General features: G+C 39.7%; 2 protein-coding genes across 4 annotated transcripts in view; one reads left to right on the plus strand and one right to left on the minus strand.

Annotated features, from left to right (window-relative positions):
• LOC142057015 (uncharacterized) lies at positions 1-2,905 on the minus strand. Its single transcript, XM_075092497.1, has 3 exons — positions 2,852-2,905; positions 1,684-2,727; positions 1-81 (listed from the first exon to the last, which is right to left on the minus strand). Exons 1-3 carry the CDS (start codon positions 2,903-2,905, stop codon positions 76-78), a joined length of 1,104 nt encoding a protein of 367 aa, XP_074948598.1. The 3' UTR covers positions 1-75.
• The window catches only part of PPIG (peptidylprolyl isomerase G), a 27,305-nt gene continuing 10,684 nt past the window's right edge, over positions 1,959-18,579 (plus strand). The window contains exons 1-9 of one of the 3 annotated variants that reach the window (XM_075093401.1): positions 2,274-2,490; positions 3,453-3,523; positions 10,558-10,637; positions 10,748-10,822; positions 13,032-13,139; positions 13,648-13,692; positions 15,666-15,753; positions 16,902-16,931; positions 17,021-17,160. In XM_075093401.1, coding sequence (XP_074949502.1) covers positions 10,577-10,637; positions 10,748-10,822; positions 13,032-13,139; positions 13,648-13,692; positions 15,666-15,753; positions 16,902-16,931; positions 17,021-17,160 — 547 coding nt within the window. In that variant the 5' untranslated portion in view covers positions 2,274-2,490; positions 3,453-3,523; positions 10,558-10,576. Of the gene's footprint in view, positions 2,096-2,273; positions 2,491-3,452; positions 3,524-10,557; positions 10,638-10,747; positions 10,823-13,031; positions 13,140-13,647; positions 13,693-15,665; positions 15,754-16,901; positions 16,932-17,020; positions 17,161-18,579 lie in introns of those variants that run through there. The other 2 variants (XM_075093399.1, XM_075093400.1) reach the window with 2 other exon arrangements.

The following is an 18,579-nucleotide window of genomic DNA, read 5'->3' on the forward strand; positions in this document are numbered from 1 at the left end:
TGTGCCCCAGGACAGAGCGACTCTCATGAGCTGAGATGTCAGGAGATGTAGGGAGAAAGGGGAAAGTCCAGCCAGTTAGACCTTCCAAAGGAAATAAAAACGATAATAAAAATGTTTCAAGGTCATCTTGGTTATTGCGGTCATATTAATAAAACCAATATTTATATAACACATTCTGAGGGGAAAAAAGTCTTCCCTGCCTAGAAAAATCACAAAGGGACAGAAGTTCAGGAAGGGTAAAGTTCAAGAGTTTGGCTTTGCTGTACTGGAATTAACGTCACTTTATTTGACTTTATGCTTTGCAAAAAATGTTGAAAATGCATGAGTCCTGGAACACAAATCATGTTGCTTATGTTGTATGCATATAGCTCCAGGTCATCTTTCTGGACCTCTTTTCACCACCATTGATAACAACAAAGACATTTAGATAAAATGGTAAGAATCTCGGATTGTTCTGAAATTCTATCTAAAATCACAACCAGTGCTATTACCTTGACCAGTTTTGACTAGCTGTTTTGCAGCTGTCTGTCAAAGGTCTGCTTTTTTAATTTTTTGTCTGTTGTTGATTGTATGTGTACCTCATGTATTGGATGCTTAGGAATATGGAACTCAAACTATCAAATAGACCCTATTTTATTTATTATAGGTCTGTAGTGTTTTAGAAAAACAGTCCATGAAACTTTTAACTGGGTTTGTAACAATTTTTCTAACTGTGACATCTGTAACTGGAACAGCTCCTGCATCCTGCTAGCAAATTCAGATTGCCTTAGTTATGGTCTACACAGGCATGCAAGTAATGGAGTGAGACCCAAACCCTGTCAAGAATCTGAGGCCTCATGCAATCTCACATAGGAACTCCAAGGCATCTGATCTCCCACTTTAAACTATTCCATGTTCATATGGAGGAGACTTCTGCAAATCATATGGATTTTTCATTTACAAGATGCTGAACTTCTTACTTTTGACTTGTCAAGTACATTTGGGTGAAATCAATTAATAATGCCTAAAACAAATTAAAAATGCTAGATAAAATTACCTTAAATTTTAAGTTGGACACATAGGGGAAGAAAACAAGCTTCGTCAAAGCATACTGGGCTGAAGTCAGTGTTGTTATACTGAACACAAGTCCAGTCACCAGGTTCTTCAGGACTTCAGAACTCACAGGGTTCAAATTTCTCAATTTTAAATTTTTTTCCAGAAATTAAGATTTGTTTTCCTGCTTTCAATAGACTTCTCAAAAGGAAACAGGACTTGCATTACCTCCCGTTAGGTATGATTACTAACCTAATACCCACTGGTCTGAATTAAACCCCTTCAAAGGAGGCATGTACTTCTGTGCAAGTCTCAGGTAATTCTGAAGGTGCTCATAGCCTTGTGCATTGTCATGAACTTTCAGATCCCTGTTTTTAAGATAAATTCAGTTTGAATGGCAATACAGACATATAGGATGTAATTATCAGGAGCTTTTTTTGCATACAGTTGGTCTAAATCCCCATTTTAGTTGTTTACAACCCCTAACGACCTGTGCCAGGTAGTGCTGGAGTGACCCTAAGCCCTTCCAGTTCTGTGCACCAGTCCTTCGGCCATTTTCCGGCCTCTTCGCTGAGCCGCCCACCGGCGTCCCGCCAACAGGGAAGCCCAGCGCTGGCCCCGCACACGTTTAGTCGGAAGGCACTCACGTACCTGCGGAAGCAAGGCAGAGACTGTCCGCCCTCCCTCCGTGCTCTCCGGCAGCGGCTGGGCCAGGCGGCCGGGGCGGCCCCAGCGGAGGCCGGGCGGCGGGAGGGGGCGGAGCGCCTCTGACGAGCTCGAGGAGGCGGGCGCCCCCTCCCCCAACGGCTTTGGCTCCGTCCGAGCGGTCCCCGCCGCCTCCACGCCGCCGGGCAGGGCTGTGCCGCGGCCAGCGACCCCTCCGTACCCTCTCTGGGCCGGGGTGTTGCTTCCCCGGTCTCCGCGCCTGCCCCGCACCGCGCCGCACCGCCCCCGGGGTCGCCCCCTCCCGCCCTTTCCTTCCACTGACGCAGTCTGTGCCGCACCAGCTCTAACATGGCGGCGAGGCGCTGAGGAGCGCGGGGCGACGCGGGCCGCCAGCGGGGTGAGTGCCGGCGCCGCAGCCGGGCGCCGCCGGGGTCCACCACCCTCGCCATGCGGCCGGGCCCGGGCCGCGGCCCGTGCCGTGAGCGCCGGGGACTCGGGGGGGCGGAGGTCGCGGCGCTGCGGGGCCTGAGCCTCGATCACGGATAGGGGTGGGAGTCCCGGCCCCTCCCCGATCCATCGGATAGAGGGGACTGACCCGGCCCGGCCGCCGTTGCGGGGCAGGCGTGGGGCTGTCGCGGCCGCCCGCGCCGGCTCCCCACGCACACACGCCCCCTCGCAAGGCCCGGCGGCCCCTGTGCGAGGGGCGGGTGGGCCGCGGCCGGGGTGTCCAGCGCTCACCGGAGGGTCGCCCGGGGGTATCCCAGGCGCGGGTGGTCCCTGAGAGGAAAAGGGGTGAGTGGGGAGCGGCGAGCGGGGCCCGAAGGCAGGCAGGCGGGAGGAGGAAGGGGGGTGGGTAGGCAGGCGAAGTGGCGGACGGGGCCTGGCGAAAACTGCGCCAGGTGGTGGGGTCCGCGGGGGCGGGTACGGCCTCCCGCCGCACGCCGAGCCGCGGGCCGGGCACGCCGCCGGTCTGCCCGGCCGGCTGGTGCGAGAGCCCCGGTCGGCCCTTCGGGTGCCGCTGGGTGCCTGCTAGGGAGTTTGAATGAGTCCTCCCTCCTCCCCTAGAAGGCGAAGTAACTGGGTTGTCTGCCTGCCACATGTTCTCCTCCCCTCTGCAGGCCTCTCCTGGGGAAGCGGAGCCTACGGGACCTACCGTGGCTGGCAGGAGGGTCCTCTCCCTCTCTCTTCTTAGGATTTCCCAAGCCATTTGAGAGATTTTTATGAGTAATGAGTTTCAGGCTCTTTTTGTTTGCAGCCACGACCGAACTATAAGTACTGTGTGTATATGATTGTACTTGGAGTCATTGAGGAGGCTTTGAAGAAGAGAGCCTTAGGAGAAAAAGTAGTTTATTGAAACTGTAGACAAAATATCTATTGTAGTGTTAAACGTTGCCTTACAATTTAGTCATAATTAGGAAAGTATCTTCCGTAATGACGATAAAGAAGTCACTTTTTCTTTAATACATTTGACTAGTTTATTTTAGTAATCATCTGAGACCTGTTTTAAGAGGAACGTGAGACCATTTCTTTTGCATAAAGTCTGTTTTCTATGATATATCTTTTCTTTGAGACAATATTTTGATTTTCATGTTTTAGTTCTGTATTCCCTGCAGAAGAGGCTGTTCTTTGGACAGGAATAAATGGTTTTAGTTTTTGGCTTTTGGTTGTTGTTTTCCCCACCCCCACCCCCCTTTATCTTTTTGCCCCCATTTTGGTTCACTACTCCTATTCATTAATGCATTTTTAATTTTCAGGTGCTACCATGATAAAAATATGGAAATTACATATGATTTATGAAGCATTAGTTTATCGAAAATCAAGCTCTGTGAGTTATCATTTTTTTTAAAAATTATAAAGATTTCAGAAAAAGTCTAGTTTCCTGTATATGAAGTAGATCTGAAGGGGAACATATAAAGGATACCAATATCACTAATCCTCTGAGTGCACCCTTTGGGACTTAATTTCTTATTAAGACTTCCCATTTTTCCAGTCCTCCTCTCTGAAACAAACTTTTTTTTTTAAGTTAGGTAAGCAGTCATCAAGCTGTTATCAAAAGCAGATTTATTTTTTTTCCACTTAGGATCACAGAAAATCTGTGGATTATGAGGGAATTTGGAGTGAAGAATATCTGCTGCAATGGAGGATTCTACTCCGCTGCAGCATGATGTCTCCACTACCAGTTCACTCCCCCATGCTATGTGCATTTAGTAACCAATGTGCATTTGCATTTTAGATCTTCAGTAACAGGGGTAGGAAGGGATTCCACATCTGAAGTTTACTTTGGGGATCCTAATGGATAAATGGCTTGGAGATTATACTAGACCCTTTGAAGGCTTTTTTCCATTTGATACAGTGATAAAACTTGCATTTTCTTAGCATTTTCAAAGTTTTAAAATAGAAATTCATGGTTTCAGACCTATGCTAGTCCACTTTGTGGTTACAAATAGTAGAATTGAAATGGACGCTTTGCTGCTTTTGGGGGAGCAGTGAACACCAACAAAGGCATTCATTTGTGCACAGACCTGGGAGAAAACACCTGTATTTTTTCCCAGATCTTAACAGAAAAAAAGTACTTTCTGCATAAATTAGATAGTAGAAAATTGTGATTAACTCTTGGCAACAAAGCTTTTTACTTTCTATTGACAAGAGTGTGGTTAGATGTTTAACCATCTTTTTCATTGTAGGGGTGTCTTTCCTAGGAAAACAAAACAAAGGGCATGGTCTAGTAGGAGCCTGTATTTCTGTTTAAATAGTTTAAGAGAATGTTACTACCTTCTCAGCTGAACGCTTATGTTCTCCCAGTTGAGATGGTATAACTGGGTGTGTATTCTTTATACGCTTTAGTACAAGAGGACTAAATTAATCTTAATAATTACAAAAAACCCCCACCATACTGAAAGTGATATAAATGAACTATGCAGTGCAATAGTGTTAGGAGTATATACTGTATATTTAGTCAGGACCTGTCTGAGGGTGGTATTTTTGTAAATCTCCTGAAGGTGATAGCAGGTTCTTGCCTAATGTCCGTGGAAGGCAATGGCTGATATTGCCAGCTATCTCTTGATTTCTTTTTTTCGGGGGGGGGGGGGGGGGGGGGGGGGGGGGGGGAGGGGGGAAGAAACCTATGTCAATAGTCCAAAAAAAAAAACCACAACTTGTAGCATTGTTCTGGGGAAGGAGGCCTAATGGTAAGTGGTATCAATCACTTTTTACCTGCAAAAACATTGGAAGTCTTTTTTTGTGGTTGGCTTTTCCCCTCTAAATACCATTAGGAGGGACAGTCAGGTTGAAAGCTTATGTGATTTCTGATGATGCACAGAAAGTCTTCCTGCATAAATTTCATAGACCTCTGTAGAACACAGTTGTTTTCTCCTTTTCGTATAGATGTGTTAAGTTCATGTGATTGTAAAGACAGCATCCTAAACGTGAAATGTGTTTAAGTGTAGTGCCTTATTTCTAAATCTGCTGACAACAAAAATACTGTGCCGCCAACAAGTAAAATGGAAAAAAAGTTAATTTCCTTAGTTGCCATTGCTGCTAATTCAGGGTTTATTGATGGTGAAACACAGGAAGAAATGATGGTGTTTGGGGAAAACACTGAGGAAATGGAGACTGAAGGTTGGACTTACTGGATTTTTGTTGTTCACACCTTCAGTATCATCCTAACACAGCTGCAAGCTCTGACACAGGAATGGAACTAGGAACAAAATTTCATGTCTCCCATTTTACAACCATAAATTCACTTCCAGTTCAGTCCATACCAGAATGACCATATAACATTTTTAGTCTATGGTTCCACTGTCACTTTAAGCTGATAATGTGCTGCTGCCAAATCCTTTCCTGGAGCAGGGAGGAAACGGCAGTTTTCATGCAGCTAGGTGGCCGCCTGTATGAAAGCTAAACACGTGGATGTGTGAGTCCTCTGTTCTGGTATCAGCCCACATTTATATTAACTTCAAGTGACTGGAACCACAGCCTTAGTGAATGTGATATATGTTCAGTATTCACTTTGTGCATTTGCATTTTCTGGACTCAAAGTTTTGCTTAAAAAATACATTTCTGATGATGCCAAGTGGTTACCTTTGCAATATAAATCAACATAGTTTTGTCTTCCTGCATTTGTAGATGGCCTGAAGCAAAATGCTAGGAATGTGAATTGATTTATAAATAAAAATATTAAATATTTTAAATTATTATAAAAGTAATATCTAGAGATTCATATATATACATGAACTTACAAGTGAACTTTATTTTTCACTTCATTTGGACATTGAATGAAGAGCAGTGTAGAAGATAATTGTGAATTGATACAAGGAAACAAATACAAAGGCAAGGTCAAGGAGAATTTAAAAATAGGGAGCGCTGATGACCACAGAAAGATGTGAAAGAATAGGATACAATATATATTTTTCCCACTGAATACATCTTTGTTCCAAATGTGTTCTGTCCTGTGGAGAGACTGAAACAAATAGGTGGTCCCATGATCTTTTCAGCATAGTTACAAATAAAGGGGCTTTTTTACCCTCATAAAACTAGGAAAACTGCTATATTGTTGCTTGCCATTGGCTCTTGTGATATGTGTGACATGTTGATACTTCAGTTGCTGTGCATCTGTGAATGCTTCCTAGCCCGTTTCAAGCAAAAGGAACCAGATCCTTGCTATCACAGGTGATTTTGGAAAAAAATTCTGCAGGATGTATTTTTTAAGCATATCAACACATATCATTGATAATCTCTGGCAGAGAGATGCTTGTGAACGGTTTGGGATAGTTATATTTTTCACTTGGCACAGATCATTTTTAAGGAGAACAGCTGTGTGCAGCCTGGCTGTGAATTGGCCAGCTTTATCCTGCAAATATTTGAACAAATTAATGAGGCTGATGGAGGTGTGAAGGGATGTGAACCCTGATGGACGCAGCTGGTGGTGCATTGGTTATGGATGCAGCTGTGCCAACAAGACTAAATATTTTTGGTGTATTTGTCAATAAACTCTTAAATATAAATTATATATGTATAATGTATATAAATATGAGCATATAAAATATGATCTCAACTGAACTGTAATTGCGCCTTTGGAAATAAAACAAACAGGGCTCTCTTGTTAGATACACTGAAGTGGGGGTTTTTTTATTCGGTTGTTTGGGTTTTTCTCTTTTTTTTTTTTTTTTGTATAGTTTCTACTTAGACTTAGTAAGAGGCTCCTCAAAGAGGAGGTGGTTGAGAACGATAAATAGTTTGAACGTTTCAGGATACTACTTGGGTTGTTACATTGTCCTGCCTTACAGAGTTTTGGAAGGAAGAAGTGAGCTGATGTCTCAAGATTACCCGCCTGTATAGCGCATTTTTGTGTGTATATATAGAGAGCATCTTTTAGATTGACTTTAAAATAATATTCCCTTCACTAGTAAAATTCCATCAAGCTCACAATTTAAAAATTCAAAGTATTGTGAGTTGAGTATCCACATTCTAACTGAAATTAAATTTATCTCTTTAAATACACAAGTCATGCAAGCCCTGTTGTTACCAGACGTATAGTACTGTTGAGCTTTACTTGTCATTTTCTGACTTTATTCTTGGTATTTTCAAATTGTTTTTCTTTGTTGCTTCTGTATTTAACATTGATAGCCTTGCTTTTAATACAGGCAAGTTTTAAATGATTAGTATGTACAAGATTGTGTTTGGTATCAAATACTATGTGAATAGAAAGTAATGGTTAAACGATCATTTGTAACAGTAGTTTTCCTTGTAATGCTTTGGGAGAAGGTCTGTCTGAAGTAATAACTGTGCAAAGGATACTTAAATATATTGGAGAGGAAATGCTTGCTTGACTTGTAGGTATGTAGGATAAATGTCGCTGATATTTTAGCCTGGTTTACTACGTAATACCAGCCCGAGAGTTAGGTATATTTACTTGGCCTGCTATTTGCTCAGTCAGAGTGTTCATACTGACCAGTTCACATAACTGTCATTTAGAACCAAGTGCAGGCAGTATTTAGAGGATGTTATTGGAGGATTTAGGGATAGTGCAGGGGACATTGGAGGTACCATTTAGAACATGGACTAAACTTCATTGGTTCCACTGTTCATGAGACAATGTAGAGGTAGAGAGACATCAAATAGAGCAAAAGTTGGGGAGAACAGGGATTCGGGTAGAATTCTTAATGTCTTCCTTCTCTCTCCCACCCTGTTCTCTACAACACCGAGTTAAAAATTGACAGACGTAGGTATATTGACATTTATTTTACAATTTAGCTTTAGTCATTATCAATGTTTGAAATAAAAATGGTGTCACATATGAAGATAGCTTGCATTTATTTGGGCTAAAATACTGTATATAAACGTTAAGGCATACCTCTGCATTTCTCAAGCAGGTTGCCGGTAAAGCAGGAGTTAAGTCCTGCCTCACTCAAGCACTACAGCTAAATGTTTAAAGTTTGGATACAATTGGTTGATCAGTTGTGGTACTGCCAGTCCTTAGATGTCTCACTTCAGTTAAAACTGTCAGTTCTACCACCAAACAATATTTATTGTAGCATTTATTCTGAGAGGTTTCCTAGGAAGAAAAAATCTTCCTGCCCCTCTGTCCAGCTAGCTGTGTAGTCTGTTCTGCTGCTGACAGTGTGAGTTGATGGCTGTCCTTTGGGCTGGTCTCAGTATCGATGGCAGTCTCTGTCCTCCCACCTGTCTCTCCCCCTTCCCTTGTCCATGCTGCCACCTTCCTTGTGCTGCCCCAGAGTTTGTGCAGCGGCATGGTGAGCTGGTCAGCCGTCTGCTAACCTGACAATATCCAAATTCTCAGTTACAGGTGTTCTCTCTATTTGTTTCTCTGCTTGGCTACAAAATTTTTTGTACTAACAGAAGAGAAAGCCTGATTCAGGGAAAGGAGCAAGCAGACTGAGGCAAGCCTGCTGCTTTTGATGAGTCTCTGGCTTGTGTGAATTAATGTATTTGTTACACAGCTAAGAGGATATCTATTGAGATTCTGCATGTTTGCAAAGTCTTCTCATGCTAAAAATCCCGTGAACGATAAACTAGTGAGTGGTGTTTAATTTAAATTAGTCCTGCCTTGTTTCTTGTGATTTTCACTGTGTAATCTTGGCAAAATGTTAGGAGTGACTCTGAGCACAAGTTGAAAGAATATAGACTAACATGATTACACTGCTGTCTTTTGATTTCTTGTAGCCTCTTGTTCGTAAGCTGAGAGTGACAGATGGCGACAATTGAATTTTTCAAGGCTGTTCTGTGGCACAGCTATGAGTGAAGCTCTAGGAGAGATGTATGCAGTACATCAGCTAGATTTGGGTAGTGTTTTCTGGCATAAAAAATAATTGGAACTGAAAATTTAAGGATTGTATTCCAAATTCTAGAAAAGGCAGTCCAGTCTTACAGATCTTTTTGCCGTCATTTTTCTTTCCCTCTCTGAAGTAATTCAGAGACGATGGGGCTTCAGAGAAGGAAAAGAATAAAATGATTGTGTATAATGTTGGAAGGCTGGAGATGCAAGTGGGATGAAGACATTGTTTGTTAGACAAAAATAAAGGGAATTATATACCTGAAGGTATATAGCTTATATATAAGGTATATATCAGGTATATAAATTATATACCTGAAGATAAGGGAGGAGTTGCATTAAAATTCTCGATAAAGAATCATAGAATCATTTAGGTTGGAAAAGACCCTTAAGATCATTGAGTCAAACTGTAAACCTGACACTACTGAGTCCACCATTAACTGTGTCCCTAAGCACCATATCTACACATCTTTTAAATACCTCCAAGGATGATGACTCAAAAGAGATAAGCAATAACATAGAAGGAAAAGAATTAAAAGCCAAAATAAGTTTATTTAGCAGTGATTGTGGAAGAGCTACATCTTTGGGTGTTTTTTTTCATGTAGAATGGTTTTGATCCTCATTAGAGCAGCTCCTAATAACTGCAGTGACAGGAATCCAGGAAATATATTCCTAAGAAATTGAAAGCTTAAGTTTTAACATCCAGTATGTTGGTGATTTGTCAAGTCGTAACCATCATAAGTTATTTTCCACTATTTGACCATTCTCTTTATTCATGGCAAAAATTCTGGTATTTCTGAAAGTATGCCTGCTTGACTTGCACAATTATTACTCACCTAGAGCATTTGAAGAAGTTCACCATCCTGGGCTGCTCACCTTTCTGTGCTTGCAGACAAGCAGTAGGTTCTCTCTTGAGCAGCTGTAGTTCATTGGCCAGGTAATTAATAGTAACTGAGATGAACTGAACTGGGTTGCGGACTGCAGCAGCTGGTGTATTCCTGAGGAGAACAGGCCCAATCTGAAGCTGGTAACCCTGACCAGAGGTGTGAGTGGACAGGTGGAGATGGCAGCCACCAACGCTGAGCCTAACAGAGACTGAAACAGTTAAAAGGCAATTGTAAAAGATTGTTTGAGAGCACTATACCAAATTGTTTCATCTCAAAACTGATTTTTTTCTTTCTTTTTATTTTTTTTCTTTCTGATGCTTATTTTGTCAAGGATATAGAATTCTAGGAGCAGATGGTATAGGTAGACTTCAAGCTTTATTATCCCCATATCTTACAGTATCTTTTCCTTGGTTTTTTTATTTCCTTATCTGAAGTATGGCACTAAAGTTTAATACCGTCACAGAAAACATTAATAAAATGACTCATTTGAGTCTACAAAATGTGAAAATGACCTAAAATACTTTGCATTTTCTGAACCTTTAAAAATACTTAAGTTTGTTCTCTGGTTTTTTTTTGTTTGATTTTCTGCAGTTTTTGTTGTCTTTATAAATCTTCTATGTTGACTTACATGTAGTTTCACTACACAAAAGGAAAAACTAAATTTATTTTTATTACTTTCAGTATTTGAACTTTTGAAGCCATGGGAGTTAAGGTCCAGAGACCTCGTTGCTTTTTTGACATAGCCATCAACAATGTACCTGGTAAGAAAATTAAAATATCCATTCAGTAGTATGATACTCATATAAGATATATAAGAATAATACAAATACCAGTTAGCTTCATAATAATTATGGGGTTTTTTTCTTTCTAGCTGGAAGAGTGGTCTTTGAACTATTTTCAGATGTGTGTCCAAAGACATGTGAGAATTTTCGCTGCCTTTGCACAGGTTCGTATATTTTAAATTTTATTTATAATTTTTAATGTAATGCCATGTTAGCTAGTTTGATGTCTGTTATTTTTCCTGAAATTTTCTTACATATTAAAATAAGTATGTAAAAGATTGGTTCTTGGTGTCTTTAGAGATTTAGCTGATTTGTCTTACACATCTCATGTAAAATCAAAGCAGTTGTAGCTTTGGCTTAGTATGTTGCAGGGAGTATATACTAATGAACTTTAAATACGGACACAGTAAGCTGATCTTCTGCTACTAGCGTAGATATTACTGTTCACATTATATAACATCATCCAGTCTTGAAAGGTAGCCAGGAAGAGGTCAACCACGCAGACTTACTTTTCAGTCTTATGATACTTTGAGGTACTTGAAAGGTATTGCTGGTATTCATTAGGTTTGGTTTTTTTTTCATTTTAATCTTTGTTGATGGAGACTGGTGATTCCCACTCCTACTGAAATTGAGATCATTTCTTGAACAAAATACTGAGAATATTCTCTCCTGGAAGCATTTCCAAAGAAAATTATTGTCCTGTGGACTGCATGCCTTTGTTAAAAATGCTGACAGTTTAGCAAAAGTTAAATTTATTATCAGAACAGTAATTCTTTGAATACATAAATAGCATACATGCTTTCTATCTTCAGCATTTTCTGCTTCCTTTCCTTCCAGCTCTGTTGTTTTTCAGGTCAAGGCTCTGTAGCTGTTCATACTGAATCACTCAGCAGTGCTAATATGATCTGAACCAGGTGTAGGTACATAATTACATTCATGTCAAGTTAGCTAGAACACTTAGTGCACCATTCATGATGTCTGCAGGAGTGTAGGAATCGCCTGATCTGACACTAGGTGTACTGGCACAAAATCAGATTATCAAAATGTATTAGCAAATTTGAACCTTAAAGTGGTTCTTTTTAATGGCTGTATGTTATCATGTGACCATGGCATTCTTGATCTGCTACCAACTGCCCAATAGGCAGATTTATTGCATAAAGGTGTTATTCCCTGCTACTGCTTTAAATTTTTGAGTTGAAGTCTTTCAGCAGCATTTCAGGTCAGGAACAAGTACTACTAAGTTCATACTTAGTTGCTGTCGTTCAAATACAAATTCAGATGCTGAACTACTTCGCTGCTTTAACGTATTTAAGAATAATGAGGAAAATATATGGGCAGAGTGTTTATATATTGATCATCAGCAAATTAATTCAATTTTTTATTTTATTTTATCTCCTTATGCATTTTTTTCAGGCAGTTTTGAAAAGTTTATGCTGTCTTCTTAAAGCAGGGATCAACAGCTTCATGTTTTCCTGGCATGCCTACGTTAGGCATGTGCCAAGTTAGTTGAACAGATGCAGCTTCACATTTATCAAAAGTTATTATCAGAAGTGTTTTTTCTAGCTAGTCAGATCCATATGGAGGCACCAGCCTGTAACAGGTAAGTTCAGAGGCAATGCCCTTGACAAAAACTGCCAGTTTAAAAGCTCAGAATAAGATTATAGGAAGATAGTCTAATGGTTTGCCAGCACTGAGAGGAAGAGAACCTCTTCCTTCCGACATACTACCACTGATTACCTTACTGTTACCTTGAGGTTGGCTCTGCCATTCACAGGACCCATCATGAGCCATTTATCTTGCCAACTCAGCAGAGGCCTTATCTATTTGAGGGTAGCAGGGAAAGTAGATAGTGTTGTAGCTGAAGCAGAGAGTCTGCTTATGGGTCTAGAGCACCAGAGCTGGTGTAAGGGAGGAAGATGGCGGATGTAATCACGAGCAGGGGAGGGAACAAAATTCCTTGTCCTTCCCCCTGCCTCTTTGTTTTTATTATGAGCTTTTGTGGTACCTTAACCTTGCCATGTTTTAACTGAAGATCTGAGTGTTTCTTGCATGCTTCTGAGTAATGCCAGTTATCTTAAACCTAACCTGGCTTTTTAATTTCAGTTAATCTGCATGGAAGACACCGGAATTGTATACTAATGTCAGTAAGGAGTTCCTTCTGGTATAACTGTAGAGACATAAGATAGTTTCTGTTTTGCTTTCTTAAATGCATTTTTCTTATTGGTATTACAGGTATGTGTCTGCCTCACAAGCTAATTTTTCAGAGTTCAGCAGATTATTTTGATTAAGCACTTAAATAGCACTTTTTTTGTAGTGGAGATTCTACAGGTACAGAGAGTAATTCTGGTTTTTATTCCTTCTCTTCTCCTTTAGGTGAAAAGGGTACAGGAAAATCCACCCAAAAGCCATTGCATTACAAAAGTTGTCTGTTTCACAGGGTTGTGAAAGATTTTATGATCCAGGGAGGTGACTTCAGTGAAGGTATGATATGAATCTTTGAAGAAAGCTTCAATGCCTATGTAATAGAACAGTTCAGGAGTTGTGTAGCATCATTTACTTAATTATTCTGTGATTCAGCTGCTTTTTTCCCTTTTTTCTGCATAAGAACCTTTTCATGAAAACTTATATAATAAATCTATATAAAGTTATACCTGTGCGTGCACAAACATGCACTTTTGCTCCGTTATCTCAGTACTCGGAGTACTAAGTACTTTCTATTGAAAGGTTTAAATGTGAGGGTAAAATATCTGCTGCCAGGAAATAAAGAAACAAGGCAGACTATAGCAGAGTACATGGGAAATACTTTTTTGTTTTCCAAGTTTGCTCTGGGACTATGAAGATGCATCTTGGTCATCTTTGCATATCTTGAAGAATAATGTTAATGACTTGGATGCAGTTGGATCAGTATTTTGTATTATGAAGCAACTTCCACATAATGTGACTCTTAATCACTACTTTCAGTTGTAACTGTCACTTTTCCTCTTCCAAGGAAATGGCAGGGGAGGAGAATCCATTTATGGTGGCTTTTTTGAAGGTAAGAGTTTTTATCAGTCTGCTCTATTTTGGTGTTACTATAAGCAATTACCTTTACATTCTGTAGTCTCTGTTCTGTAAACCTGAACTCCATTGTTTTTGTTTAGATTTTGTCTGGAATTAGAGGCCTTTGACTCTTCAGTTTTGGTTATTTTATTTTACTTTTAAGATATGAACCTTTTTAATTAATGAACAACTAAAACCAAACTCCTTTGTATTTGTTCATTTTACCAGATTTACATTTTTATAATTGTTTTTAAACACACGCTTTTTGGCTTGAGCAGCTGGCTAAAAGTTGAGGACTGTCTTCTAGGGAAAAGGAGAAAGGCATGATGGAGTCAGGTTTCCTTGCGGATGTTTATTTAAAAGAAAGTGTAAAGTCCTGCTTTCCTGGGCCTAAGGGGAATTAATGATAAAGAGGCCATCAGTTTTCTCAGAGTCCTGGTTCTTTTTCAGTCAGTGTTGCAGAAGCACCACCTCTTCTGCACTGAAATGTGTTTCTTAGCCTGCTTTTGTCCAGAATGTAGTGGAGCATCTCTGTGTTTCTTGGAGCAGTTTTTGTATTACACCTTAACCCATGTCACAGCTAGCTGCCACCAGCAGGAGTGGTTATGCTCCTCCCTCCTCCCTGCCACTTTTCTTTTAACATTGGTTCTTGTCTGAGCTTGCAGCAAACAATCAAAAGAATTACTCACTATTTCAGTAAGGCCAGGCTGCAATTTCATATCAGACTCAAAGTTGAACTGACAGTTTGTAACTGCCAAAAGAGGGAGGAGGTATTGCCTTGCACTGACTCTCATTCAGATCAAACTTTCAGCTGATTCAGCTTGCTAAAATGCCTAGAGGCTGTTGTGGACAAAAAAGGTATGTATGTATTTTCATATTAGTGGGTGGACCCAATTCAATAATTTGGCAAGCATCAGAACCAACACAAATGAGTAGCTGGGTTTGAGGAAATGTATGGCTGGGGGGGATGGAAGAAGGAGTAAAACCTCTGCCTACCTGCTGGCAGTTGCAAGCTGGCTGTTCAACTTAGCCACAGTAGGAAACTCAATTTGTGGGAGTTCTTGCTTTTGTGGATCCCCTAACCAACTCACCATAGGATTAGACTGGCACTTGATGTTAACCCAGATAGCGATGGTACAGGTGACTGGTGAATGAGTGGATCTGTCCCTTTAACTGCCAGTGACACAGCATGATGTGAAACCATAGCCTTACGGTGTACTTTTCTCCCTTGTTAGTGCTTGTTCCTGCCATCTGTATCTAAACAATATTGAGCAAACTTAATATGTTTGAAGAGTTTGGATCCCCCAACAGCCTTAATGCTGTTTTGGGAAAGGAGGGAGGTATGATAATGTCTTGTAGATGTCTTAAATGAAGAATAGTGCTTATCTTTCACAGTTTAATTGGGATTTAATTTGAACCGTCACAATGACATGCTCATCAGAAGTAGGATTCATTCAAGTTGAACTTACTTTCTTAATGGCCAGCTTGACAAGTTCATCTGTATGTTTGACAGACAAACAGAAGTTGTTTGGGATTGCTATCAAACTGGATATCCATGTGTATTAAAAAATAATAAAACAACAAAACTGCCTGAGAATGAGGAACTTCTTAATGCACAGCTAAAAAACTTCTGCTGCTGCAAAGAGGCAATGATCAATATGTGCAGAATAGAAAGAGCAACAACTTAAAATGATTGAGGTCTCTGCTAATGTTGGTAGGAAACAAATCTCTTGAACAAGAATACTCAATTTTTAGATTTTTTTCCTCTGGCTATAAAACATTAATATTTCTCCTTATTAAATTGCATTATTTAGAATGGAATGAATAATGTATTAAAAAGCTATTAATTTGAATCTATTTTTAATACAACTTTTGAATGAAGTGACTAGCAGATTTATTTAATAAGGATGAGTTTACTTATTAATCTAAGCATACGTGGTATAAAGTAACTGCAAACACTTTCTTTAGATGAAAGCTTTGCTGTAAAACACAACAAAGAATTCCTCCTTTCAATGGCCAACCGAGGGAAAGATACAAATGGTTCACAGTTCTTTATGTAAGTATCGTACTGTCCTGAAATGTGTGTGTGGTTTGCCATTTGTAAGCTGTAAAGGCAGTCCTTCTGAATGTTGAAGACTTGCTCCTGTGCAAACCCAAAGGTGATGTTTTTTTACAAAGTTGCATTCAGGTAGCCATTTTCATCATGAGCTTTTTAGGGAACCTGACTAATGTAATCACTTTCATATTTAGTGCTTATTGTCTGTGCAAAAGAGCTTTTGGTAGTTTTCAGGAGCTGTGTTCTAACTTGAGCAATAAAGCAAACCTCTTAGTTCCTTGTAGAGCTCTCATCACTTTCTTCTGAGTGTTGTCTGGAAGGAATCAAAACAGCTCTGGGGTCCTCAACAGTATAAGAGGTTTGGTGGGGTGTTTTTTTTTGGTGTGTGGTTGTTGGTTTTTTTGTCACAAAATAACTTTCCAATGCAGTCTCATTTAAGTTAAAACTTAAATTCTTAAAATACATTGCAATAGACTTTTCTTAATTATCTAAAGAAAAGATTCTTGAAATACATCACTTTTGCCCATATTTCATGACCTTAACATTGTGAGTTGTGGATATCACTGAGCATTACACACTTACTTTGGGATTTCTGACTGATCACTACTGTAATTATATCCCAGTTTTTTACTTCTGACATGGCTGACATCTGCATGCCTTAGTAATGCTAGTATAGGGGAAAGCTGAGAGAAAGTCAGTCCTACTTCTGTGCAAATAATCTGTACATACAGATATTTTTTCTTCCTTTGATTTCTGATTATTTTCTAATATATAGAAGGTTATTTGCAGTTTTCCTGCTCTGAGACAGTTGCCTTAATTTTTATATCAGTTCCTGGTAGTATTTATTTAAGTTAACAGATAGAATACTTATTATATCCTAAATGGGGATGCTGCCTAGAAATCTGTGTGGTTTTGTTCAGTAAAATGTCATCATCAAAGTAATGAATTGAATAAGCTGTTTAATTTATAAAACATTGAATACTTTCAACTGCACGCAAACCTAATATATATTAGTCTTGTTCAATTTTATTAATTCATTCAAAATAACTTTCACTTTTATACATGTATATAACATGCTTCAAATGCTGACTGCTTTCCACTAATACGGATTTTGTTTTTCTCTTGAAATTAAAATCTGGGAACAACAGAACAACTAAACCTACACCTCACTTAGATGGGTAAATATCTCTTATCTTCTTCTTATGTTTGTTTGGGAACTCCCTTGAGAAATCTAAGGACTAAGAATTCTTTTGTTTAAATTCTTCAGACATCATGTTGTTTTTGGACAAGTCATCTCAGGTCAGGAAGTTGTGAGAGAAATAGAAAACCAGAAAACAGATGCATCTAGTAAACCATATGCTGAAGTACGCATACTGAGTTGTGGAGAGTTAATTCCAAAATCCAAAGGTAAAGTTGAATTGTACCTTTACGTAGATGCAAACCATCAGGTAATTTTGCTCATTTTGTTCCTTGTTGGTTGCTTAGAAAATTGTTTAGAAATATATTTGTGATGGATGGAGGGGCAGTTGGTGAAAAGGTGAGTAACATTGCAGTACAGCTCTGTCTTCTAAAAAACTTAAAAGATGTTGATGCAGAAGATGTTAAAGAAACATCATATATGCTTGCTTCAAAGCTTCTCCTGTCCCGGATTTCCTTGTACTAGCTAAATTTTGGTACAAAGCTGGCAAGCACTGTCCCATAGAAAGTAGAGTGCTATGTTAAGAAGAATGATGGCAGTCTGACTTTATTTGATAACTGTTGCTTTTTTTGCAGGTATTTGAACTTATTTCAAGTTTCTTTCAGGTAAACCTTCAGAACAGGCACTTAGAGTAGAAAAGCCTGGAATTGCCCTTTAGCAGATATCCTTTTTAAGTTACTATGGACTGTATTCTTAAACAGGAGTATGACAGAACTTGCCTTTCTTTCTGGAAGGGATGTCCTGCTGAACAGGGTATTGGAGATTGGATTCTGCTTCTCTTACAAAATAAGGCTAAATCTAAGATGTTGCTGTCACTCTGGAGAATCTCATTAGAGGAAACCTAGGATGCATGTTTGGTAGGAACTATGATAGGGATCATCAGCTTTTTCATTTGTAGCACCTTCTGCCGGTACATATTGTGAAGGGTGGCACCAAGGATATTGAAGCACAAGACAAGAAAAATTATTCTTTGGCCTAAGGAAAATACAGGCATTCAAGCTTGAGCTTCTTAGTTTTCCTTCCTCCTTTTTGATGCAGTTCTGTGTTTACCTGTTGTGATGTCTAGCAGAATGACTTTGGAGTCTGAAGTGATCTCTTCAGTACCTCAAAATTCAAGCAGAATTATCTTATGGCTCCTGACTTCTCTAAGGTTCTAGAACTTCTTAGATTAACTCATAAGTCACCATGTGTGTTAGGACATAATTTTATTTTTCTGGACAGTACTCAGGAGCATGGTATCTGTTAGAAGATATGGGTGGTGAAGATTAGAAAATAAAATAATGCAGAATGTAGAATGGGTGAAGCTAGCAGGTGAGGTACCTGGTCTGTATATATGTTGTCCTTGGTTTGCCACACTTCATTTTAAGACCACCCTTGAACACCTGAAATTGAATTAAAGTTTTGGCACTGAGCAGTCTGATGACTTAAAGCCATTAGGCAGGGCTTTAAAGTACGTGTCATCAAAAGAGTGAATAAAATAAATAAAAAATATTTTTTCCTTTAACTTTTCCTAAAAGAGAACAGGCTTCTGGAAAGATCTGACTGTCTGGTCTTACCCATTTGTCTTGTGTCCTTGCACCTCTTTGGCTCAGTACTGCTGGGATCCAGGAGACACTGCTTCCTGTAGC

This window comes from Phalacrocorax aristotelis, chromosome 5 (assembly GCF_949628215.1).
Source record: "Phalacrocorax aristotelis chromosome 5, bGulAri2.1, whole genome shotgun sequence".
NCBI lineage: Eukaryota > Metazoa > Chordata > Aves > Suliformes > Phalacrocoracidae > Phalacrocorax > Phalacrocorax aristotelis.